This window comes from Marmota flaviventris, chromosome 16 (assembly GCF_047511675.1).
Source record: "Marmota flaviventris isolate mMarFla1 chromosome 16, mMarFla1.hap1, whole genome shotgun sequence".
NCBI lineage: Eukaryota > Metazoa > Chordata > Mammalia > Rodentia > Sciuridae > Marmota > Marmota flaviventris.
In genome coordinates this window covers 72263182-72289875 of record NC_092513.1, presented here as the reverse complement: position 1 = coordinate 72289875, position 26694 = coordinate 72263182, and the positions used below count along the sequence as shown (strand labels likewise).

The 26694-nt window shown below is 41.8% G+C and overlaps 1 protein-coding gene across 3 annotated transcripts in view; it reads left to right on the top strand.

Moving 5' to 3' along the window:
* Positions 1-14108: 14108 nt before the first annotated feature.
* LOC114104756 (contactin-associated protein-like 3) overlaps positions 14109-26694 on the top strand; it is a 177609-nt gene continuing 165023 nt past the window's right edge. For 2 of the 3 annotated variants that reach the window (XM_071602772.1, XM_071602771.1), the window contains exon 1: positions 14145-14247. Coding sequence is in view for 1 of the 3 variants with exons in the window: in XM_027950984.2 (XP_027806785.2) it covers positions 14115-14247 (133 nt within the window). In the remaining 2 variants the exon portion in view is untranslated. Of the gene's footprint in view, positions 14248-26694 lie in introns of all 3 variants that reach the window. The other variant, XM_027950984.2, reaches the window with a different exon arrangement.

The window sequence follows — 26694 nt, the reverse complement described above, 5'->3', positions numbered from 1 at the left end:
AGAATTGAAAGTTTAAAGCCAGCCTCAGAAATTTAGTGAGGCCCTAAGTAACTTAGCAAGAATTTGCCTCAAAATAAAAATAAAGAAATAAATAGATAGATAGGCTGGGGATGAAGCTCAGTGGTAAAGTGTCCCTGGGTTCAATCACCAGTACCAAACTAAATAAATAAATAAAATAAAATAAAAAACTGCATATTTTGTCTTTGAAGCTGAAAATCTGTCTTATCTACTGGTGATGCTTTCACCTGAATTTCTAATTTGATTTATTGAGTCATTTTCAGGATTTCTGTTTGATTCTTTTTCTGAATCTCTATCTCTTTATTGAAATGTTATTTCACTTCCTGTACTTTCTTAATTCATTTCTCATATCTTGTTTTAATTACTTGAGTGTTGTAATTGTGAACTTTCTAAATTCTTTATTTGAAATCTCCTCCACTGTGGTGTCAATGGGATCAGTTGTTGAAGTGTTATGGGCTCCATGGGGGGACTTGTTCCCTTGCTTTTTCATATTGTCTCTATTTCTACCCACTGCTGGGATGATTATCTCTTCTACTTTTATGCAAGGAACTAGTTAATGAGCTGCTTTATCTTAAGTTTCCTAGACTGTGTGAAAATCCAAGTATGGGTCCTCCCAGTGTGTATCCTCTGCTAGGCCCACTATCCAGGACTGTTAAGGCGCTATTCCAAAATCCCAAATAAAACTCTGGGTCTTATTTAAGAAAAGACAAAGGATTTATTCTGGCCAGGGCCAAGGGAGCAGAAAGCCCCAAGAAGCTGAACTTATGGGTGAGAGGGCCATTTCAAAACAGAAAACCACAAGAGAGGGGTGGAAGAGCCAAGCAGAGTCACTTGGTAGCAATCTGCAACTGCGGGACCTGTGAATACACCTTCCTAAGTTGAGTATTTTAACTGTGAACTTTCTAAATTCCTTATTTGAAATATATTTAATATAATATTAAATATATTTTCAGAAATATATGACTTATAGTTTCTTGACTTAACTTATTCTATAGTTAAATACCATTAAAGTTTTTTTTTTTTTTTTTTTAGTTCATGCCACTGCATCTTAGGCAAATGTAAAGTTAAGGGGGAGGTTGTACATATTGGAAATCATTTGGAAGTCTTAGTCTTGATAGCTCAAATCTTCTATGACTTTGACCTTGAATTCTCTGGCTTGTGGCTAGAATCTTTTCACTACCCTTTCAACATAAACCTAATGTTTATGGAATTCCAGACCCAAAGGGAAAGAGTTCTTTGGAAACGGAGCAAGCACTTTGAATTATTCTTTGACATACTGGAATAATTTGATCTAAAATACTACCTATCACTTTTAGATAGCCATTAAATCAGAGGTGCCTCCAGTATAGGAAGATAACACTTGTTTTGGACTTTGAAATGTATTATCTTTCCAACAAGGTGGTAAAATTTAAGTTGGATATAACATTCAGGGGCAGCAAGTTGACGGGGTGCACAGAAAGTGAGAGAAGAGCTGTGAGATGCGTGGTATGGACCTGAGGGTCCCAGAGACCTGTGTTAAAGGCTTGGTCCCCAGGCTGGTGCTTCTAGGAGGTGGTGGAAGCTTTATAAGAGGTGAGGTCCAGTAAGAGACCTTTTGGTCCCTGGGGGAGTGCCCTTGAAAGAGTGTAGGAACCCGGCCCCGTACTCCATCCCTTTGCTTCCTGACTGGGGAGGTAGGTGGTTTGGCTCTGCTGTGTTCTCTGCCATGATGAGCTGCCTCTCCACAGGCCCAAAGTCAGGGGCCGATTTATCATGGACTGACACCTCCCCAACTGTGAGCCAAAGGCAACCTTTTGTCTTTATAAACATTTAATTATCTCGGGTATTTTTTTTTAAATAGTGACAAAAGTTGACTAGCACATAGGAGAATTAAAAACACATTGTCCCCATGTTGCATTTACCCAGTAAAATTACCATTGGGACGAGGTGTTTTTGTATTTGCAGAGAATACTTCGGGCTTACATTCATAAGAAAATGAGAGTTGAAAATATAGCATCATGACTCTTCTGATAGTTGCCTACACCATACCCTCAAACTCCACAAGAGGAGTGTCCTCTTGAACTTCCTATACTCAGTCTGCCCTCCGACAGGTCCCTGTATCTAATCTTTTTGAAGATAGCAGTGAAGATACGGTACCAGAAATGGACTTGGATGTGAAAATCACTAGAAGACGATCCTAACTTTATTTTGAAGATAAATCCATTGACACAGATACAAGGAGAAAGGCATTTGAAGCAAAATCCCTATGACAGCAGATCAACTTTTAAGAATGGTTCACTTTGGGTCTCCAATTTTAGGTACTTTTGAGGTTATATATCGCCACCATAGAAATGTATCTAAATGCTTGATTTTTCTCCACTTTAAGGACTTGTGCTATGACTTCACATTTTTTTTTTATAATTAAGATATTCATGATTTTGTTGTAAGAAGATTGGTAGGATAAGTGTTACAATATCAAATGGCAAACATTTTGTAACATTACACAATTGTTTTCTCTTTTCCTCTCTAGCTTCCACATGAGAGAAACCATACAACCCTTGACCTTCTGAGCTTGGCTTATTTCACTTAACATAATGCTCTCAGGAACTTGATATTTTTCTATAGGAATATACAGAAATAAATATTTGTGTAATGTTACAAAACTGTCTTGTTCCATGTTCGGATGATTCTTGTGCTAGTTTGAACTGTTGTATAACATCAGGGGAAAAGTTCACAGTTAATTAAGAAAGCCCTAGGGCCTATGAAATTCTATAGCACAGCTTGTTACAAAGCCAAAAATTTGCAAACATCACTAAAGCTTAGGGAAAGTGTCCCAATAGAACAAGATGCTGCTTAGCTTTAAGAAAGCAACTAATCCACCCCCTGCTGTTCTCATTGTCTGTCAGGAATTCCAGAAACCCAAATAATCTCTAAAATTGTAATAAAACTATAAAAATATCTCAGATATTATGAATCACCATAGGGTAATAATTTGTTATTCTTCATGTATAAAATAAGACACTGATTAATAAAACCTAGGCTATAAAAGATTTATTTCTGGGCAATAATGTCTTTTACGGAATTAGCTCTATTTTTACTTGTTTTCCTAGAAGACAGATTATATGTGCTGGGAGACAGTTCTGCAGGGGTCTCTGGAACTTCTTCACACTCTGCAAGTGAGGCATTGTCATTTTAAGGCTGTTTGTAGAGCAGAGTCCTGGGTCCCATTCATGGTGTTTGCCTCTAGAGTAAAGGATGTAGTGTTTACTGCCCATAGAGAGACGTCCAGTTCCTGAGAGCATGACGCTAAGTGAAATAAGCCAAACTCAGAAGGTCAAGGGTCATATGTTTTCTCTCATATGTGGAAACTAGAGAGGAAAAAGGAAAAGAGAGGTGGGAGTGGGATCTCATGGGGAGACTGGGATGAGTAGGAGACAGAAGGTCACTGTGAGTGGACATCTCTTCCTGAGACAGCAGGGTGGGTTGGTAAAGCTCCCCTGCAGGTGCTAGCTCCTTGCTGTGGGGTGAGGACTGTGAGTGAGCCGCTGGTGGGCATCTGCAGGCCTTCCCTGGTCAGCTCAGCAATGGCCAAATAAGAGGTGAGCCAGGAGGAGTGGGGCAGGGAGCGGGTGGCCTGCCAGTGTAGGTTAGGGTCATAGTGCACTGGTCTGCAGAATAAGTCCGTGTATTTATTCAATTTTAACACATCTGTATTTAGAAAGCAAGTTTTGCCTTCATGCTACATCTCATTGTTAGATTATCTTCAATTTTAAATCCAAGCTCCTAGGAAAGCAGACCAGTATCGTCACAGCCTCTCTTGATCCTTTTCTGAGTTACCAGTTCCCCGGCCCCTTCTTCCTGCCCCTCAATACAGCACTCCCTCAGCCAGGCCTGCAGCTTCTTCCCTACCCTTTCCCTTTGTGGTCTGCTGACTTTCCCTGAACCATCTGTATTTCCTAATCTCTCTGGGAGGCTGAGGAGCAGACTTCACTATCTGCGGGATGCCTTTCCAGTCGCCCACACTCTGCTCTCTCCACGTGTTTTATTGCAAACCCCTAATTCCTGAGGGGCTCTGGTCTTGCTGCACTGCAGTGGATCCCTTAAAAAAGGCACCACGTCCTCTGGACAGCGCTGCATCCAAGAGGGGTTTGCCACCCCCAGCCCCTGGCACAGCACCCGGGAGGTGATCAGCGTCCAGTATCTATGGTGTGAACAGGTGCATCGCTGGCTCTGACTGGTGGACACGCAGGGGAGGATGAGGCTGGACGGATCAGTGGAGCTGCAGCCCCCAGGGTGCTGTTACGTGGAGAAAGCCAGAAGGGTGACTTTGACCCGAGAGTCCCTTTACTTTTGCAGCTGATATTTGGAATTCAAATCTAGGCATTGTATTTATCTGCTGTGAATATCATTTCCCATTTTGTGAGATTCACAATCTAAACGGGCTTGCATTTATTTTTTAAATGACTATAAACTAGATCATGAAGTTAATGTGCTTGTCTGTGTGCACTCTTGTCTAGTTTATCACTTATTTTCTTTTGTAGCTCTCACAGGATAAAGTCCTTGGGGTTAGAATGTTAAAGTCAATGTGTCTTCATGACTTTATAGTCACAGGTCCCTAAGTCGCTAGGAAGTCACTTGGACACGCTGGTGCCAACAGGTATTTGGCATCCCTGTAGCAATTTTTCTTCAACAAGTCCAACGTCCTTCAGAGGGGGAGATGGGTTGGACTCCATCCTCTCGATTCTGCTTCCTGCCATTGACTTACAAGATGTAAACAGGCTTCCGCGGTCTTCTTCCAAGCATCATCTCTTCCCACGGTGGGTCACAGGATTGTCTGTCACTCCAGGAAGCAGATGCTCCTCTGCTGGTCCTGCCAGTTGCTCCCTCACCCGGTCACCACAGCAAGGGCCCTCTCTGGAGTGAGGTCCTTGTGTGTCCACCCACCTGCTGCTGCACGTGGCTGCCACGGGGCTCCCACGGAGGAGGCTGCTCCCACTCCACAGGGCGCAGCTGTTCTCCATGAGATGCACCTGAGCGTTTCTGTGTGCACACAGGTGAGAGCGCTCAGGGCAGAGCTGGTGCTGGAGTGGAGCCTCAAGGTCAAGGTAGAGGAGGAGCCGAGAGGAGGGCAGAGGGCACTCCAGTACAGGAGGGACAGCACGGGCAGTCAGTGTGCACCAGCTCAGGCAGGCCAGGTGCAGGAAATGGGGAGAGCATTAAAGGAGGGAGCTCATCTGAGAAATTTGTAGGGGACCCAGCTATAGCCTACAGTGTAAGAGGACCAGAAGGTGGAGGGCACTGAGTGCCAGACATCACACCTGAATTTCAGAACGCGGGCAGAGTGGGGGCCCTTAGAGGTGTCTGAGATTGTTAATGTGTGACTCATTTTTAAAAGGTTTCTACTGTGGGGATCCGTAAGGTATGTGTTGGGCAGTAAATCAGCATTGGCTGTAGGATTAGTTACCCAGTGAAGCTGAGGACCTGGGGGAGGACGATGGTGGAGATAATGGAAAAGCATCTGTACCTACAAAGGAAAAGAGGTGTGATCCTTGGTGATTCCCTGGCTGTGGACTGAAAGTAAAGGGTAGGAACTAAGGGGCAGTGTTCCTATTAGACATCCTTCAACTGTAGGTAGTGAAAGCTCCAGGAGGCTTAACCATGAAGGAATCACAGTTACCCCTGATTCATGCCCAGCTGGATTTAGAAATGGCAAAATCCTGTCATGGCGTCGCCTCTTCCTGCTTCCAGTGGACTCCCTGCTTCACTGTAGATCAGCTGTTACGCAGCAGATCCCGGCACACGATTAATTAGCTTAGAAACATGATCACTTTCCTTGCTCTTAGTGACTTCCAGTTCTACAGATCATATGGCTTTGTCTGTCCCCTTTTGGAGGACAGGGGCTGGGAGGTCCTGTCTGGAGCCCTGGAACACACAGGGATCTCTGGCACACGCAGATCTGCAGCGCGTATTTGCTGAATGAATGGTGGATACTTGCCAAGGGCTCAGCCAGAGTCCCAGGTTCTGCCCTCAGTCACCCAGCTTGGCTTCCTGACCGTCCTGAACCAGCCCCTCCCAGTAGCACATGCCATTCACCTGGCCAGCTCTGCATCAGGTGCCCATCTGGACCTAGGTAAGGGGAGCCTTATTCCAACACCACGGAGTGAGGTTTAGGGAAGGCAGTGACTGAGGTCGATAGAATAGACTCAAGACCACTTGAAACAGAGGTTTCCACAAGGAGAAAAGTAGACTTTAAGTCTAGAGTTATCACTTCTGTTCCCTGAGCGGAGTGTGCTGTTCCTAGAATTCCCCGTGGGTAGCAACACACAGGTCCTGCAGATTCGAAGCAAACACTTTCAGTACCTTCTAAATAAGAGCTTTATTTGGGCTCTCACTACACTAGTGCTAAAGAACTTTAAGAACCAGAATCAGCGATACCAGGGAAGAATGAGAGAGTGCTGCCCATGGTGGACACATGGACATGTCCTGAGAAAGGTATGTGATAGTTCAGGCCTCAAAGTTCAGCACCAGTGTCAAGGTACAAGGTCAAGATGTCAGCAGGACACGTGCCCTCCAGAGCTCTGGGGGTGCCCATCTTTGTTTTTTTCCGCCCTCTAGTGGCAGCCCACTCTCCTGGACTCATGGATTCATCTCGCATCTCTCCCCCCATCTTCCTCTTCCTTTGCACTTGAGGTCACTCATGGTCATTTGTGTGTCTCTTGCAGGGACAATTCTAATGGCACATAGGACCCACCCATTTGATCCAAGATAATTTACTCATCCCAAAGTCCATAACCACATTTGGAGAGCCTCAACCTTCAGGTGACAGTTGTAGCTTCTGGGGATGGGATGAGGACATATCCTTAGGAACCATGACCCCATCACCCATGGCATGCAAGATTCACCTCTCATAAAGACCCTGAATACGATGTGGTCTAATCTCTAAATCACAGTCCTCAAGCAACAGTGTCATTTCTCATTCATGTCTCCATACCAAGATGCCAGAAGGGGTCCTCTTTAATTTTAAAGACCCTCCCCTTGTCCCCTTCTCCTTGTGGCTTGTCCTCTTTCCTCTGAGATATGGGCTCAGTCCTCCCTTGAATCATCCACACAGTCGTCTTTATTCCTTTCTTAGCACAAGAGTCCAGAAACCCGTCACACTGTCCCTCCTCTGGAGCTGTGTGCAGGGGGCAGCTCAGCCTGCAGCACCAGTTGCCAGTCTCAGAGCTGCAGTTTTGACCTTGAGGCAGTGCCCTGGCCACTTCCTTTCAGAAGCTGGGTTTGTTCCTAAGCAATTAAGATGCTTCCATCTTAGACAGTGTTGTCTACAGTTTTTGCTCTTTTCTGTTTTGCCTATGAGGTATTTTCACTTCCCCTTCCTGCCGTGACCAGCACAGCCGTTAATTCAGAACCAGAGGAGCACTGGGGGATGAAGAAAAGACAAACAGACACACGTAGAGAAAGAGCTGGGGCCAGGTGGTTCAGCCAACCCTGATGGAGCAAGACTTGACACCAGAGCTAGCTCAGCACGTTTATTATATAGGTTTTATCATCAGAAGGTTATTTGTGAGAAAGTTTTAGCAAAGCAGGCAGCCTGAAGGATGTGGCAAAACTTGCAAGACATTAAAGTCATCTTGTTATGCGCAGAATTATCTATCCCTGGGAGTTGGTGACTGAACTCAAGTTTCTGACTGATACAGCAGTGTGCCTTTGCATATAGCCTCCTTGGCTGGCATTGCCATAGCAACTGGGCCACCTTGACCTGCACCTTTCCACAGGAAGTTCCTAGGCAAATGTAGCCCTATGAGGGAATCAGAAGCTATCGCTCAAGTCACCACTCTCCACACCTTCTCATATCAGATTCTAAACTTCTTCAACTTAGAACCAGGCCTCTCTTTGTCCTCAATGATCCTCTGTGTATGGTAGGTGCTCAATACAATTTCATTAAACAAGCAGAATAATTAATATATTCAAATGAAATGATGCTTTGAAAAATATTATCATCTCTGACTGACTTAGGAAGGTGAAGGCAATTGCATATATATATATATATATATATATATATATATATATATTTTTTTTTTTTTTTTTTTTTTTTTTCAAAGAGAGAGAATTTTTTAATTTTTTTTTTAGTTTTTCGGTGGACACAACATCTTTATTTTATTTTTATGTGGTGCTGAGGATCGAACCCAGTGCCCTGCACATGCCAGGCGAGCGGGTTACCACTTGAGCCACATCCCCAGCCTGCTCATATTTTTTAAAGCATTTTTATCTCCACATGTTAAAAACTGAATTATAAGATTAGCTTACCTGTCACTCCACATTGCATTCATGCATCAAAACATCACCTTGTACCCTATAAACGTATACAATGATTTGTCAAAAATATCAAACTTAAAAAGAAAGATTAGTATTCTATGAATGCAGTGTTGGTTTTTGTGAAGTCCATACACTATTTTGAATGTTCCTTGTCTTCTATGAGCATACTGCTGAAGAGTGGTTTCTGGCCCACACTTTCTCAAGCAGCGCAGTTCAAATCACCAAGCTTGCTGTCAACTAGGGATGGCAGGGTGAGTGTGACGCCAGGCAGGGGCCGGTGGGGTGGGAGGGGACAAACAGAGTGGGATCAGGAGGCCCGCAGGTAGGACGAATCCCCAGGACCAGGTGGAGAAGCCCATTTTATGAACGTTCTCTTCTTCAAACCTGTAAGTTTTGGCGAGACTAGCTGAGTCACCCGATTAAGTAACAAGGCAACAAGAGGTTTTTGTAGTTGTTTTTTGGGGAATTCTAACATTTTTGAATAGATATAAAATAACCTTGTAGAAAACATTTAATATAATTTTCAAACATGATTTTATAGCAGAGCAGCATTATAACATACACCTAGTGGAAGTGAATCTCTATCTTTGGCTGGTGAGAGTAACTAAGAAATATTTTTCTGTAGCAGCACAATAAAACTCTACAACCTTCCATGCTGAGTCGAACACATGGAAACACAGCGACTTTTGACCAAACTTCCAGATAAGCCGGAGGAAGCCCAGGCCTCCAACAACTGGGGGGATGCCCAGAATTCAGAGTGATAGGGAAGGAACAGCAAGGAAACTGAGGTACCAGCCATGTGCTTTTTAAAAAATAGTTTCTTGCCTTTCTAAAGGTCTGACTTCTTCAAGCCTGTGCTAGAAACGGCCCTCACTGTCAGGGGAAGCCTTGGCAGACACGTGCTATTGGCTCCTGGATTTTCCAAAGGGGAAACTGGAAATTCCAGTCATTCTGTTTCCAGCTGTCTTTAGAAATTTATTTCTTGGACTTTAATATTGTTGGAAATCATCTGAGACCAGAAAAGCAGAGTTGGGAAATTAATTAAGGAGAAACCAAGTGAAAACATAACGGTGATATTATCTGTTAACACCTATCCACAACATTCTCTTGAGATCACCTTAGTATATGAACCTGTGATGTCTCTAAGACTCTTGACTTTGAACTTGAACAATAAAATTCAGTCTAATTATTAAGGAAGATTAAGTTTAATTAAATCTACTGCCTAACGATGATCATACTGTTTACTCAATCAGTTAATAAGTGCTCAAGAGCAGTTTACTGAGCATGTGCCGTCTTTCAGATGCTGTGCTAGGTGTGCAACCCACAAAGTTGGGTAAGGCTTGTACTGTGCTCTCAGAGAGCTCATGATTCCCAGGGGGAGCTAGGCCTGCCAGCCAGGAGTCCCAAGGGCACGTGGAAAGCCCAATGCAGCAGTATAGAAAGAAATGGAATGCAGTGTGATTTTAGTTAGCATGTCTTTTTTTCCTTTATGATGTAAGAATATTTTTACTCAGTATTTTTAATGCTACTTAGAAGTTGTCCCTGGGTTTTTTTCCCCCCATCAATGATGAAGGATAACAACATTAGGCAGGTACATTGAGGAGGCAATATTCCCTAAATGCTGCCCTTTCTTCTTGGATTCTGCTGTGACTATTCATGGGAGCATGGGACCTGTCACCTGAAGATGGCTTGGTTGTCTTTTTTTCTCTATGCTTCGTCACAGTTTTAAAATGCTTTTTTTGGGGGAAACTATAAATAGTAAATATTTATCAACTTGGATTAGTATTTATCTATTTTTTTCTTATCCCATTATCTAGCATATTTGCTAAATTCTGAGAATCCTCACTGCCAGTGTTATCCAGGGAAAATGTGGCTGGGGAGTATGGAGACAGGCTCTACTGTCGGTGAACCTTAACTCTTCTAAGTGTGTTAATCATGGTCTCAGCCAAATTGTACTGCTCTTTTTATGTTAAGATCACAAGCCCTAAAGTCAGACTCACCTTATGTAAATGTCAGTTGTCACCTAGAGGGGATACATAGAAAGATATTTATGTAGCAGCTACTTTGCACATATACCTAAGCAGTGAAACATTGTTCCCCCTGTTGTGGGATGGTTGCTGCAGGATGAGTTGTTGATCTGTTGTTGTTCTCACATCTTAAGATGTGTCACTGTCTTCATAGTATCAAAAGGAAAACTTGAGACGAAGTGACTTTAGCAGAGCTTATTTGAGCAAAGAAATATTTGACGAACCAGGCATGGTGATGTGTGCCCATAATTCAACTACTTGCGAGACTGAGGCAGAGGGCTTGTGAATTCAAGGCCAGCCTGGGCAACATAACCAGACCCCACCTCAAGGAAAAGAAAAATAGAAGAGAAAAGAGAGAGGTTTCCTGAGTCCACCAGCAGTCCAGACATAAAATGGCTCAGTAGACACCACCTCACCACATACACAAGCTTTATCTATCACCAGAGAACAGGAAATGACATACAGAAGTGACCTGCTTGGCTGCAGTTGTGGTTTGCCTTATATGGTCAAATCTCGGCAGCTTTTAGCCTCTGATTGGCTTTTGGTTCAGCTGCTATGAGACTTGGCACGTTGTTGTAAGAGTGTACTTCCAGGTCTGGTTATGCATCAAATTAGGTTACAGTTCACAGCATATGGAGAAACCTTTAGGACAAACATGAAATATATATGGAGACAGCTTCAGGCAAAACAATTCAAATTCCATTTAACAGTGGTAAGACACTCTTTTAGAAATGCTGTTGTTAATTCCAATATTTTTTTATGAAATCATGTTCACTAAAGCCAATTTTATGTACTGGATTTGTTTCTGTGGTTCCCAGTATCATGTACTCAGCCTAACAAATCATCAGGGGAGACCCCAGGCTACCTCTTACATCTAGCTAATTGACGGTACTTGACATTTTGCCAGGTTATTGCAATATAATTAATTCTGTATGCCTTTGCCCCACCTTTAGTGAACTTAACAACTTGCTCACAAAGAAAAAAGTACATATAAATACACAATTGAGAATCTTCTAATGATATATTCGAGGTATAGCATTCCTTTTTCATAACATATCCCAATGCATGATAGAAAATATGTTTAAAATTAACAGATCAATAACCATGGTAAAAAGAGGTAGCTTTCTTAGAGAAAATATGCACAGCATCTGAAAGGGAAATGAGTACAGATTTGAAGGGCACAGAAGTAACCCAAGGCACACAGAGTACTTTAGTCAGCTTTTTCACAGCTGTAACTAAAAGGACCCAACCAGAACAGCTGTAGAGGAGGAAAGGTTTATTTAGGGGCCCTTGGTTTCACAGGTCTCAGTCCATAGATAGCAGGCTCCATTCCGTGGGCTTGAAGTGAGGCAGATCATCACGGCAGAAGAGTGTGGTGGAGGGAAGCAGCTCACATGATGATCAGAAAGCAGAGAGAGAGAAAGACTCCACTCTCAAGATACAAAATATATACCCATAGCCATGCTCCCAAGGTCCAACTCCTCCAGCCACACCCTACCCACCTTTAGTTACCACTCAGTTAATCCCTCTCTGGGGATTAATTCACTGATTAGATTGAGACTCTTACAACCCAATCATTTCTTCTCTGAACCTTCTTGCATTGTCTCCCACGTGAGCTTTTGGAGGACACCTTACATCCAAACCATAACATTCTAATCCTGGCCTCCAAAAGCTCACACTCATCTGACCATGCAGAATATATTTAGTCTATTCCCAAGAGTATCCATAGCCTCCTCAGTTCCTAGATTGCTCAAAGTTCAAGTCCAAAGTCTTCTCTGAAGCTCAAGGCAATCTCGCATCATGAGCTCACGTAAAATCAAAAGCAATTTACAAGTATCCAGTATATAAAAGTACAGAATAAACATTTCCATTCACAAAAATAGGGGCATGGAAAAAAGGGATGGGACCAAAGCAAGACTGAAATCCAGCTGTTCAAGCAAGTCCTGTAGTTCTGTGTTTGGCATCTGGAGCACTTTGCATGATGTCCTCTCCGAAGGGCTTGTGTAGCTTTGCCCCTGTGGCCCTGTTGGTTGCAGCCCAAGTGGCCTCCCTGTTGGCTTGTCTCTGTGTAATTCCTGCAGCTTTCCTAGGACGATGTCCCACATTATTGGCATTTCTTAATCTCTGGAGTCTCCACTGCAGCTTTGGCTACCTCACATCTCCACAGCTTGCCTTCTCAGGGAGTGCCTGCAGGGAATTCAACACTGCTGCCCTTTGCCTGGCTTCCAAGGCCTTCCTTTGAAATCTTGGTGGAAGCCTCCATGATCCCCTAACTCCAGTGTCCACAGTCCTGAAGAACCAGTATCATGTAGTTGATGCCAAGCTCTGCCGCTATCTTGATCAATAGCTGTGCTTCTGGGGACCCTGGCTGCAGCAGCCTCTGATTGTCTGGGTAGCTGAGCATGTTGAAAAAACTTCCTAGGCCCCCTTATTCAAGGATTTCACGCTGGTCTCTTCTCAAGAGAATTTCCACTTTTATTCCCTTGAGCCTGAGATGGATGTGGTCTGGCCAGCTCCTGAGATGCCTTATTGTCTCTGGCCAAAGTCTTTAGCATTTATTTAGTGGCAGTAATGTCATTAACAACTGCGGCTTCCTTGGCCCCAGTTTTACTCCTGCCTTTCAAGTTTAAGTTTTTCAAATATTTCTGCTCTGCTTTCTGCTCCTGAATATCATAATAAATTTGGCTAAAAGCAATATCTAGACCACTGCCTGAATGCTATGCTGTCTAGAAATTTTTTCCACCAGATTAAGAAGTTCATTGCTTTTAAAATGAGCCTCACAGAAAGTCTCAGGACTTGAGCAAAATGCAGACAGCTTCTCAGCTAGAACATAGCACAAATGGTCTCTAGTATAATTACTAATAGTATATTCTTTTTCTTCTAAACCCTCTTAAGCCCTGTCTTTATTGTCCAGAGTCCTATTGGCATTCTGGTCTTCTGAGCTTCTACCAGAATCAGCCATTAAGCTCCGCTTACCATAACAAAGCATTTTCAGATTGCACTGCTAAACATCTCAAAATTCCTCCCACCAATTCCCAAAAGCTCAAAATTCTCATGAACCACAAGTTCAGTTTAGTCACAGCAGTGACCCCACTTCTTGGTGCCAATTTCTGTTTTAGTCAGCATTTTCACTGCTGTGATGGCCTTTTCAGGCCATTCCCTGAGAAGCCAAAGATGCCAGGCAAAGGCGGGGGCACACACCCTGTAGACAGAGCTCCCCCTGAAGAGGTCAGCACAGTGAGGTTTCCAGTTCATTGCTGCAGATTTGCTTTTCACAGACCCTGGCTTCCTGCAGGTAACTCTGACTTGAGCACCTGGCATACAGTCCACCTATCTTGTCCCCCACAGGTTCTGTGCAGGAAGGGGCACTGTGAGAACTTCTAACCACAGTCAAGGTCTGGGCATGGAATTAATGCTGCCCGTGTGGCGGTGTCCCTAAAGGCCACAAACATCAAGTGCAGTTTCCAGTAGTCTTGGGTTAGTGGTGCACCCTGACCCCTGGCTGAACACGAAGATGTGTGATGTGAGGGAATTTCAGGGCTGAGGGACCAGTTCTGTATCTTCATTATGGTCGAGAGCACACATGGCCGTATGCCTTTGTCAAGGGACTTTGAAAACGATTTAAATCAACTCTCAGGAAGGTCACTGTGTGCATCATACTCCAACAGAAATATTAAGAAGTTAAAAACTTAAGAGTGATGATTATCCTGCATCCTAATGTTTTTTGAGCTCCTGTTTCTTCACTCCATTTCACCTGCATATTTATTAACCCTAATGTGGCTTCCCCCCTTGGCAGGCGACTGTGACGCTCCGCTGGGATCCGCCTTGCCTCCGTCCTCCTTCAGCAGCTCCGCGGAGCTGTCCAGCAGCCACGGCCCTGGGTTCGCCAGGCTTAATCGGAGAGACGGTGAGTCTGCTTCTTCCTTCTTGCTGATCCTTGGTGAATCTCATTGGGTTTTCACTTAATAAAATAATTGCAATTGATTGATGCTTTATAGAAGGAAATAAAATTCCAAATAAGCACGTTTGCTCTCATTGGACTCTGAGGATTTATTTTGCAAGAATTAACTGGCCCCTGGGCAGCTGGTGTGTCTGAACCTCTGGGTCCAATCTTCACAGCTTTGGAACAAGTCACACACACCTGGCTTTGACAGTGTTTGATCTTCCGGTAAAATCGTTTTGGTATTTAAGTGTGTGCTGAAGGCTTTAGCATCTGCTGTGTCCTGTTATCTATCCTGAGTTGTTTCGTTCCTCCTTTCTTGTGTACATTGCCCCAGATTGCTTAATTAGCCCTATTTAGATTGAAAAAAAAATGGCAGATTAAAGAAGCATTTTCAAAAGATTTTTATTGTTTTAACTAGAACTCCCAGTTTGCTTCTCATGATGGCCCTCTGGATTTTCTCTTTAGCATTCACTGAGGAGAAAGAGCATTTAATGGTTTATTCGTGTTCCATTGTGAGTTTCCATTGATATCTACAGACATTTCTTGAGAGGAGCATGTTTTCCGTTACATGGGTTTAAACAGAGGTGTACGGAACTGAGTGCTAACTTGCCGTGTGGTACAGTTTGGGTAAGTGTCCTCCAAAGACCCATGACTTGGTCCCTTGGTGACCCCACTGGGAGGTGGTGGCACTTTAAGTGATAGGACATAGTGGGTAGAAGTGAGGTCACTGGAGGTATGACCTCAAAGGAGTTATTGGGACCCCTAGCTCCTTTTTGTTTCTCTTAGCTTCCTGGTCAACATGAAGTGAGGATTTCTCCACCATGTGCTCCTGCCATGTTTTGTTACCTCACCACAGTCTAAAGGCAGTGGGGCCAGGTGACCATGGACTGAAATCTCTGAAATTGTGAGCCAAACATTTCCTCTTTCTAAGCTGATTATTTCAGGTACTCTGTTATAGTAATGGAAAGCTGACTTACACACTATATCAAAATAGGGAATTTAAGAAACCTTATACATAGTGATGAGGCACCATCTGGCATTTTTAAAGCAAAAACTAAGGTAAACATTCTTTGAATAAATTCTCAGGAAATTGAATTCACAGTATTGACAAAAAATATTTGTAGGCATATATGAAAAGACTCAAAAAGTGCACTATAAATACCATGCGTCCTTATTTCCTTATTGCCTTCTTTCTTGTTGTTTGTTCTTACTGTTTTTTTTTTCTTGCTGCTTTTCTTGGTGTTTTCAATATCTGAGCACATTTAGTAAGTTGCACTTTGGACCAAATTAATGTATTATTTCCTTTGTTATGGACAATATGGTTATCAGAATGAATGAACTCACTTCATTTTGCTGAAATGCACTTATGTGAACACAGTGGCAAATATGCAAATAGACTGCATGAATTCTAAACTAATACATAAACAAATATGTTGGCTGAAATACCATGAAGTCTGCTATTTCATTCATTTGCTAAGATCTGGTTCTTTTACTCCAGATGATGTTCCTGCAGAGCCTAAGTGAATGTGGCCAACATCACTGGAGTAGTGATTGATACTGGGCACAAAGGATAAAAGAAAACAAAGGTCATCTCAAGCCATAGCTCTTTTTAATGGCAAATCACATTTTATGTTAGGATAGGACTGTGAGGATTCTCCATCATCATTTTTATTCTTAGTTCATGTTCTTGCAACTCGTATAGTGCAAAGGCATGATATCAATCTTAATAAAATTTATTTTCATGTGAATGAAAGAAAAATGGTTCCATTTTATCATTTTAATTAACTACCAGCTGAGGTGTTTATAAATTCATTGTTGTGGGTTTTTATTTTTTGTTTGTTTTGACTTTTCCTCCTCCCTATAAGAAATTCCAAATTGTGAGTGATACATGGAAGGCTGTAGATTATCTCTGGTGTTTTAAGATCCTTTATCAGATTTAGAGTGATTTATGAAGAGCAACTTAACCAGTCTTCTGATCATAAAGAATTAAAGCAAAATACAATTGACTCTGGGTCACAGATATTACAGCCTTTCTCCAGAGGAGTGCTGAGATCTCAGAGCCACATTCAACAGTCAGGAAACAAATGCTCTTCAGTCAGACAGCCCAGTACTTGGAACCTCTAGGATGGGAAATTCCATGAACACATCTCTGGTCATTGCGAAAACCCCAGTGTGAGGGATGAGAGGGGAAGGTGACTGTGTAGTCAGTGAATTACATCTGACCCGGTTTAATTCCGTCTGATCCTCCAAAGATTGCTTTTTTGGAAGTGTCTTCATTTATGCCTCTGGGAAAGTAATAAACAAACTAAACTAGTTCTTCTGTTTCACTAAATGAAGAACCCCTGAGCCACAAAGTTAATGTACTTATCAAACCAAGTTATTCTCTGCCCCCCACCTTTTTTTTAATGGGGAAATACTCCAATTTTACATCAAACATTTCATAAACTATGAAACATAATCCAAAGTTACTTTCCACTTATAAAAATTCATTACCATACTGGCCAGATTAGAATGTAATTAATCAAATATATTTTTGCTTTCTACATTTTCATAGTTGAAATTTTAATATGCTTGAATTTTAGTGCGTTAATGAATACAATGAACACAGTTTTTTAAATTGACATGTAATGACTTTACAGATTTATGTGGTACAATGTGATAATCCGATACATATAAACAATTTTTAATGGTTAAATCAGGATAATTGATATTTCCATCTTCTTAAATATATATCATTTCTTGGAGCTAGACTCTTCAAACTCCTCTCTTTTAATTCTTTGTAAATCACATAATAAATTGTTCTAAACTAGAGACCAACTACTGAAGATGCACATTTTAAAAACCCAAATCTGTATGCAGCAGGCCCGGTGATAGCACTTACAGGTTGACGTGGGGTCTCAGAGCAGGAGCTAATGATCACGTGTGCCTGGGACCAACAGACCCTTGAAGTGACAGCACAAGGTGCCTTAGTGAAATATTTCCCCCTGCACTAGGGGAATCTGAAAATGCATTTTTGTAACCTATAATTATGCATTTGCAACAAGGAGAATTTGAAGAAGTAGAAAGAATTAGAGTTTGGAGTACAATAACAGCACATCATTGCTCCCAGAAGCAACAAATGCTCTTTTTTAAACCTCTTCCATCTGCTCCAAAATTTCCATCTATTGCTAAAAGAGGCAATATTGTGATTTCTTGCTGATGCATCTTGTTTTATTTTCTACTACTGAATCTTTGCATAGCCTGGAATCCCTTTTAATGTTAAGATGAAACTCTGCTACAAATGACAAGTAGAAAGTTAGCTAAGATCTATTATTGATGAAGAGGGCTTAAGGGCTCAGGGTTAGGGCACGTCCCTAGCATGCTCACAGCCTTGGGTTCAGTCTCCAGCACCCAAAAAAGAAAAAAAAAAAAAACCAGAAATAAAATGATTCTGATTCTTGAATAAACCACAAAAAGGGCTAATCTTAAAATTTAGTGAGTATTTTTTTGGGAAGTGTTTTAGTGTCCTAAAATAACCCACTCTTGGAGGCGGGGTGTGTACCAGGGATTGAACTCAGGGGCACTCAACCACTGAGCCACATCCTCAGCCCCAATTTGTATTTTATTTAGAGATAGGATCTCACTGAGCTGCTTAGTGCTTCACCATTGCTGAGGCTGGCTTTGAACTAGCGATCCTCCTGTCTCAGCCTCCTGAACTGCTGGGATTACAGCATGCATCACCATGCCCACCTAACCCACTGTTCTGTGACCTTAGTGTGTAATGGTCACTTCTCACATGCTTCTGATGATGGCATGGTGCCTATGGGTCAGGTCCTAAGAAGTAGAGGACTAATGGACTTTTCTTGATAAATATTTTCTGCAGCTTAATCTATGTTGTAAAAATATTCAAAAATCAGTCCTTATATATTTAGCTACCTGGTAGTTTCCCATTACTGGAGAGTGCTTTTAAATAATTAGGAAAAATATACAGAATTGTGATAATTATATCAAAGCTGACATCAATTAATTGCCAAAAAAGGGGGGTGGGTAATAAGAGCTGATTCCTTGTGCTTCAGGGGAGATTTCAAAGTTTGGTGCTAGACTTTTGTTGGAGTGAGCCCAGGAGAGAGGTGATGGGGGAGGTCCTAGTTACCCATCCCCACAAGAAGCCCCATGTGCTGTGGGTCATTGGGGGCTGAGCAGGGGTCCATCCTACAAGGAAAAGGGGGGACAAGTCAGGAAGCTCAAGCAGGTCTAGGGCGACCTTATATGCCACAGATGAAGTGGCAAGGAGGATGGGGACTTAACTCAAGGCCTATACGGGTGCCTGCAGCTCAGCCTCAGCTCTGAACCAGGAAGCTCTTGCTATAAAGGTCAACAGAGCTCTTCTGCAGCTTGAATCCCTGATACACTCATAGCATAAGGCAACCCCATGTCTGCAAATGTTCTCTGGCTCCACCACCCTCTTGCCCAACCACAATGAGCTCCTGAGAACTCTCGGGCCAGTGTCACATGGATGTCCAGTGCATGGCCAATCCCTGCATAAGATCCCATTGACTCCTGTCTCTGTACTGGACGGAAGGAAGAGCAGCACACCCGGGTACAGTGCCCAGCTCCCTCATGGCATCCTCCTAATCCTTTCCAATCATCATGGACCTCTGGGTTTCCCAGGTCCACATCTGTGAGCCTTCAGGGGTACCCACCTCACTTTCAAGATTAGAGTTAGTACTACTTCTCATTAGGACCTCAGCTGAAGATGAGTCGGGAAGGGTCCTCTGCTAGGGTCCTGTCACACATGGAGGCAGGTCCTGGGGAGCTGCAGGGGCCACATCAGTAGATAACAAGGAATTACTTAGCCTGCCTGTTGGCACTTTACCCATCAGCAGGTATAGAGACAAGCAATGCATGTCTGGTTTTCCCTCTCCTGAAAGTCAAAGACTGCGTGAGAAATTAAATTTGTGCCAAGTATGGGGCAGGAGGATAAAATGGGGGTGATGGAAATCATGACCAGATCAATCATCCTGTGTCATTATCCAGGCCCAGAAAATTCATCTTACAGGTGAAGGGCACTGCCATTAGATAATGTCATATATTGTCATGACTAGACAAATTAGAATGAGTGGCCTGCGAGAGGGTTCAAGGTTCCCTTCTCTCTGGCTTAGTGCTAGATGGTAAGACCAAGAGATGTGAGAGTTCAGGAAGACACGCTCACTTGACTTAAGTATTAATTTTTAAGACACCAGATTTGTAAGTGATCTAGATTTGGTGGGACAATTGATGGTGTGGTTCGGGTATCACAAACCACCCACCCACATGCTCACCTGCACGGGACAGGTGTCTCAGACACCCACTGAACATGCAAATCTAACTTGCCTTCTTCATAGGTGATAACATTGAGTTAGTTGGAACATGTTAGCACGATGGTCAAAAGCATGATGCACAAGACAACAACATGTTGGGATCAAGGTGGCGTTTTGCACTTATTTTGGAACCTGCTTGCACAGATTTGAATAACAAATGTGTCAGCAGTGCCTGGGAAAGTGATTGCAGGATTTGAGTGGGTCCCAAATGGCATGCTAAACAAATTCAGCTTATGAAATAAAAGCCTTATCTCCCCAAATGTCAACTTTGAAACAGAAAATTGCTTATAGTAGGCAGTTTCAGGTATGAGCTTGAGGGATGCTGTAAGTCCCTTTGAGTCCCCTTGTACTATAAGCCAAATGTTTAAATCTTTGTACATGTAAGAGTGGCAGGAGCCAGTTCCCTGAGAGACCCAAACGCGGCTTGTCAACAGGGTTTAAACTCCTAAGATGAAGTCGGGTTCCAGAACTGTTTGATTGACAATTTGGGGCAAGTAGCCAGACTTCAGAAACTTTTAAAATTTATGGCACTGATTTTTCCAAATACTCTGTCACAATGAAAAGTCCTAATGGATTAATTTCCAGACCTCAAATAAAATCTTGTTTTCAGTTGAAACATTATAGAGGCAATCAAATGAGGAAAACTTGGGGTGGAAATGGTCTAATATCAGAAAGTATCTATAATTCTGTGAAACGTTACACATTGCATTAAACATAAGATATAAATCGCAAGCAATATTGTGACAGAATCCAAAGCTGGTAAGGGTAATGTCTGAACCACGTTTTCACGAGTATTTCATGTGGACATTTGACAGGGCTGAACTTCTAACATGAGACTGGCTCATCAGAAGAGAAAATTGATCTGCTGTAAATTTTATGATGCCAAGGATCAATTTGCATCTCTTCACCTTTTAGATTGAACAACTCACCACTAAGAAGTGTGTGGCATATTTCACATAAAAGTAAAACTAAAATAAACTGTCAAAACTTTAGGAAAGGAAATAAGATGGGCAGAATTTTATTTCTAAATAAGAAAGAGAATTTGAGCAAAAATCAGAGAACAGATTTTGATAATGGTGTCAGGGAAATTCAGAGAAGTCATTAGAATCAAATATTTAATTATCTTAAGATAATATGGTTATTATTCTTTTTGCTATGATTGTTTTGGGGACACTCAATTAAAACTTCTGAAAACTAACATATGGTCTAAAGTGTCTAACATAAGAGAATTCAAATAATATCTTAGCACATAGTAAATTCTTGCTATTTTTGAGTGAATGAGTGTATGATCTATATTAGGAAATCTTTATAAGTGTGTGCAATTGTAGGACTTGATTTTCTCCATGATCAGTAATTGACTTTGAGAAACAAGTTAATTATATAGTCATTGTAATTGGCTTTAATACACTTTATAATAAATTGATCAATGTTCTGTTTAGTTAGCAAACATACTCAAAGGTGAATGAGTTTTGCTTTTTGTGTCAGTCTGTTTTCTCATGTGTTTGGTCAAATGGTTTTATGAAAATCTAATATCTTACTTTAGGCAATTTTAATCATTAATGAACATAGTGCAGTTATTATTATTTTCACTTTAAGTTTTTTAAAAAAGCTTTTCTGCATATCATTTTGTTTGTTGGCTGAAAACACACATTTATTTGTGCATCTGGTACTCTCTGACTCTTCTGCATATATTTTATTAGCAGACTAAGATCAAAGTTATTTTTCCATACTTCAAATTCCCTGCTTCTTATGCTGGTTTTCATAATGATAATGATATGACTTTCTAAGATTAGGACATAACACTCTCTTTGGCATATTCTTTTAATCCTATCTAGAGTTATTTTTATGCAAAACAATGGACTAGAATAAACTAATTGCAGTTTCTTCACGAGGGAAAAATTTACACTTTATCCCTTCTCCTTTATTGTGATTGTTTATTCTTATTTGGAAACTTCAAATTGCCTCAAAATTTTCCAAGATCAAAGAAGACATCTCACCAACAGCTGTTGCTGTTGTCTTCCTCTTTAACTTTGCTCATCTTCTTCAGCAGTGGTTCTCTCCAATTGCATTTCATTTAATTTTAAAGATGCAATCATATGGACAGTATCTCCTGCTTGTTAAAGTTTTAAAGTTAGGGAAAAAAAAGGTCCCTGAAATTTCCAAATAGAACTATAATAGACCTCCTGTTTATATTCCTGTAATGTGAGGATTCTGACATAAGTGAGCATTTGGTGGTTGCTCATTGAATGGAATCTTGGCTACTCTCATTACTGTCATGATGAGAGTAACATAAATACTATGCTAGTCAGCTTTCTGTTACTATAACAAAATACCTGAGGTCATCAGTTTATAAAGAGAAAAGGTTTATTTTGACTTATAAGTTTGGAGGTTCCGGTTTGTGATCCAATTGGTCCTGTTTGCTTTGGGCCTGTCATGATGCAGCTCATGATGGTGGGAACATGCGGTGGCAGTAGAAAATCCCTCACCATGGAGCAAATCAAGAAAGAGGAAGGGGGCCAGGGTCTCACAGTCCCCTGGAGAGCATATCTTCCATGACATGAGGTCATCCTACCTGGTCACACCTTTTAAAGTTCATACCACCTTTCAATAACACCACGCTGGGGACCAATCCTTTTTAGCACAGGCCATTGGGGACTCTTAAACAAAAGATAGCAAATAATCTTTGCTCTAAAGAGAGGAAGCTCGAGACTCAGCTGCTGTAACCCTCACTACTGCGCCAAGCTGGATCCTTTAATACATGGTGTCACTTGGTTACTTTTAAGATACCCCCCTTTATGAGTTTTCCTCCTGAGGCTAAAGGAATGCTCTGTATTCAGCAGAATTTGGAGGTGATGGTGAAGAACTGGAAAATGAAAAGCCTAGGAGGTGTGGTGATGACCTGTCAGAGTCAGGGAAGAATTAACAGCATGTTATGATGTTGTCATGAGGCCTCATCCACATCTGTCACATTCTCTAGCATTACGCCCAAGGTCAAGGGGAGGAAGGCTGCATGAGCCATGTGACCCCTGGGTCATTCATGTCTCATTACATCCCTGTTCACATGCTTCACCAGACTTGGGAGCCACTAGGAGGCTGCATCCCTAAGACAATGCAACGTAAAGAGAAGAGAAAACATAGTAAGCTGTGGCAATGTGTGAAAAACATCAGAGAGACTTTGGCTTCTCTTATCATGGGTATAATTCTGCAGCAACAAGTTAAATATATACTTTTCCCTAAAGATAGCGATGGATTCTCATGGCCTAAGGAAGATGACGATATTATTGTTCATGGTTTGAGACTTTTACAGCAGCCCCTTCTAAAAATCACAAAGTGAACATACAACAAAATAAGCAGAAATATAACAACATTGGGGGCAAATTTGGCGTGAAACTTCTTGTTTATGGGATTGGGGAGAAATACCCATTTCTAGTAAGTGTGACAGAATTTCTAAATTCCTAAATTTAGCAATCCTAAAATTTATAGGATTGCTAAAACAATCCTATAAATTTTGGAATAAGACTTATAAAATACAAACAGTCCACCAGAAACGGTCTCTGCTCATTCTTCGCCATGACAACCACGGGGGGAGTTGCTGTCTATTCCTGTCAAAGCTGAACTTAATCAGGTCTTATTTTCCGAAGCTTGGTCCCGGTCCTCCTGGTTTCCCCTTCCAGCACTGACGCTTTGCGCCTGGACAGACTGGTCAGCTGTGCTGCTGTGTGTCTTAGATTCCTCTCCATTTCCAAGCCTGGTTCTTTTTTTTTAAATTCAGGTCCTTGTTCCCCCATGACCCCAGCCACCCACGACTCTGACTGTACAGAGCTCCTGACGCTAGGAGAGCCCCGGTGCAGGCAGGAAGGAGGCTGTGACCTGGCTGCAGCTCAATGACAGTCCCCACCTTTGCTCCCATCTGCCCCATGGGCATGGATCTTACGGGGATGGTCCCAGCCCAAAGTTAGAGAGTACCAGTTTGGTTCAGTACACTTTGAAAACACTTGCTACCACAATTCAGTTCTTTAAGTTTTCATTTTCATTTTTTTTTTTTTTTTTTTTTTTGGTGCTGGAGATCAAACCCAAGGCCTTGCATATGGTAAACATGAGCCCTAGACTAAAACCCTCAGCCCTAGTTCTTTTTTATTTTTCCTTTTGGTACCAGGGATTGAATCCAGGGATGCTTAACCAGTGAGCCACATCCCCAGCCCAATTTTTACTTTTTATTTTGAGACGGGGTCTCACTAAGTTGCTGAGGCTGGCTTTGAACTTACGATCCTCCTGCCTCAGTCTCCCGAGGTGCTGGGATCACAGGTGTGGGCCACTGTGCCCAGCCTAGTCCTTTTCAGTTATACATGACAGTAGAATGTATTTTGACATATCATCATACATGGGGTATAACTTCCCATTTTTGTGGTTGTACATGACGTGGAGTTACACTGGTCGTGTGTTCATATTTGAACATAGGAAAGGGATGAGCCATTCATTCTACTCTCTTTCCTATTCCTATCCCCCCTCCCTTCCCTTCATTCCCCTTTGTCTAATCAAAAGTACTTCTCTTCTTCCCTAACCAGCCCCCCTTTTTGTGAGTTAGCATCCACATGTCAGAAAGAACACTTGGCTTTTGTTTTGGGGGGATTGGCTTATTTCACTTAGCATGATAGTCTCCAGTTCTCCATCCATTTAATAGCAAATGCCATAATTTCATTCTTCCTTATGGCTGAGTAATACTCCATTGTTATTTACCCATTCCTCTGTTGAAGGGCACCTAGGCTGGTTCCAGAGCTTAGCTACTGTGACTTGACCAGCCTCTTTCTTGATATCTGTTTCATGAGGAAAATAATTCTGGTATACAAAAGTCAGAAATGGAACCTTCTTTCATAGTTGGCAGATGTCACTTGGGGAAAGCTGCTCAGAAAAAAGAAGAGGTGAGAGCCATACTTTCTCAGAAAAGAGAATAGAGAATGAAAATCAGCTTTTTGACAATTACAGGCTCAGAGATTCCTAAATCATCTACCAAATGCAATTGCTGATATTTAAGAGGGGGAAAATCAGCAAAGGCCAAATGACCCAATAGCAGTAATGATCTTGAAGATCTAACCGTGCAACTAGAACTGAGGAAGGTTCATGGAGTTTTTCAGGGGGCTTTCACTCTGAAACAGGATGTCTTGTTTGGGAATCTATAAATGGCAAAAATGGACGTTGCTGTACAGCTTTCTGTTGACGTGACAAAAAACACATCAAGTGATATCGGCTTTGATTAAATGAGAATTGTGTTTAAGAGATACTCTCTGCCTCACTTCAACTTTAATTATTTGGGAAAACATCAGGAACTGATCTCGCAGGAAAAGAGGGGAGCAGGGAGGGAGTCTAGGGGGCAGTCCTTCTTCCACACACAAAACCAAGAGTGCATTAGCGGCCTGATTGCAGCGGTGGATACATTAGCCCAGGTATCAGATGTCTCTGCAGCTCTGCAGAGGAAACAGGAGAAGCAGAGACACTGGTTTCTCTTGCAGCACAGCCTGAATCTTCTAGGAATGGCTGAGCACTTTCTCTCTTTGCACAAATAACTGACTCAACAGAAAAAAATAAAAAGCAATCTTGGCCCGATTGTGCTAAAAAAAATGCAGAAATTTACCTGTATACAGTAAATATATCAACACAGTTGGTGATTTTTCAGTAAGTATAGAAAACATTTAAAGGGGTGCTTCATTTTCCAAGCAGAGAGTATAAATATTTGGGGGAAAATGGTATCTTTTTGATGTAATCAACCTACATAGGATAGATTCCAGTGTCAGTAAGAAAAATAGATTCTGCTTCTCTGAAGATATGTGTGAAACACATGGAGAAATAATGGTCAAAAGTTGCTTTTAATATAAAAATCCAAGGATCAATTTGTTACAGTAGTACTCGTACTCCATATGAAGACTGCTCTATTACTAATTCAAAATAGAGGCCATTAAAGTTGGATAATTTGTGGGGGGGAGAAAATCTCAGAATCGTCCTTGTCTGCTCAATTGTTCCTTCCTAGCCAGTTGCTGAATTCTGAGTATTCTCTTTGAAATATTTCACTCTTAAAAGTCTTTCTTCTTCATTTCCATGGATTTTGCCCCAAATCTGTCCCTTAATGTCTCACTTATGTGGCCTTAATAGCCCCATGACTGATCTTCTACCTTTGAAGCTTTCCCTAATTAAATAAATCCCTAGAAAAGTCCTCAACTGACCTGCTTTGAAGCGCTGTTCAGTTCTGCTCACGCGCTCACTCTGTGGATCTCAGGAACTAGCCCCTGCACGAAGCAATCCTCAGACTGCTGCCTACGGGCTATCTAAGCTTCCCCGAAATTAGGCAGGTGGTTGAGACACTTTAATAGGAGAAAAATAAATATATGTTTCACCAAATGAAAAAGTGAGGTTAATTACCATTTGGCTAATGTAATTAAGAGAATATAGGATGTCTCTGTGAATACTTCTTTGTGTTTTAGAGTATTGCTAATTTTTTTTTTTTTTTTTTAGATTTGGTAGCTATGACTAAATTGTACCATGTTCCTGCTTCAAGGATATGAATTAGTGACTCTACATGGTTCCTGGAGGCATGGAAACAAAGATGATCAGAGACGTGTACATTTCAGAATTGAGCTTAGAAAACACTTTTAGTAACCACTACTCAAATAGATAAAAAAAAAAAAAAAATCTGTGTTAACCTGAGACAAAATTGACTCTGCATGTGATAGTTTTGCCCAGGCAACCAACCAGGGAAGTGTGGGGTGAATGTTTGGAACCTGGACTTTCTTAACAGGGATGTGCTCATCCCTGGCTCCTCCTGTGGCTGTGTGCTTGGACACCGTGTCCATGTTTTCAACTAATTTTCAAACAAAACTTGGGTCATATAAAATGTTCAAGAATAACTATGGGATGATGTTTTTCCAATATTAACTTGGCAAATTTTAGGAATTTTGGTTCCTAAAATTTGAAGGATAGGGAGAGCACGTGCCTAGCCAGTGCGAGGCCCTGGGTTCCATCCCCAGCACCCCCTGCCACCTCCACAAAGTGTGTTTGCACTACCCAACCATTGTTTAGAGTG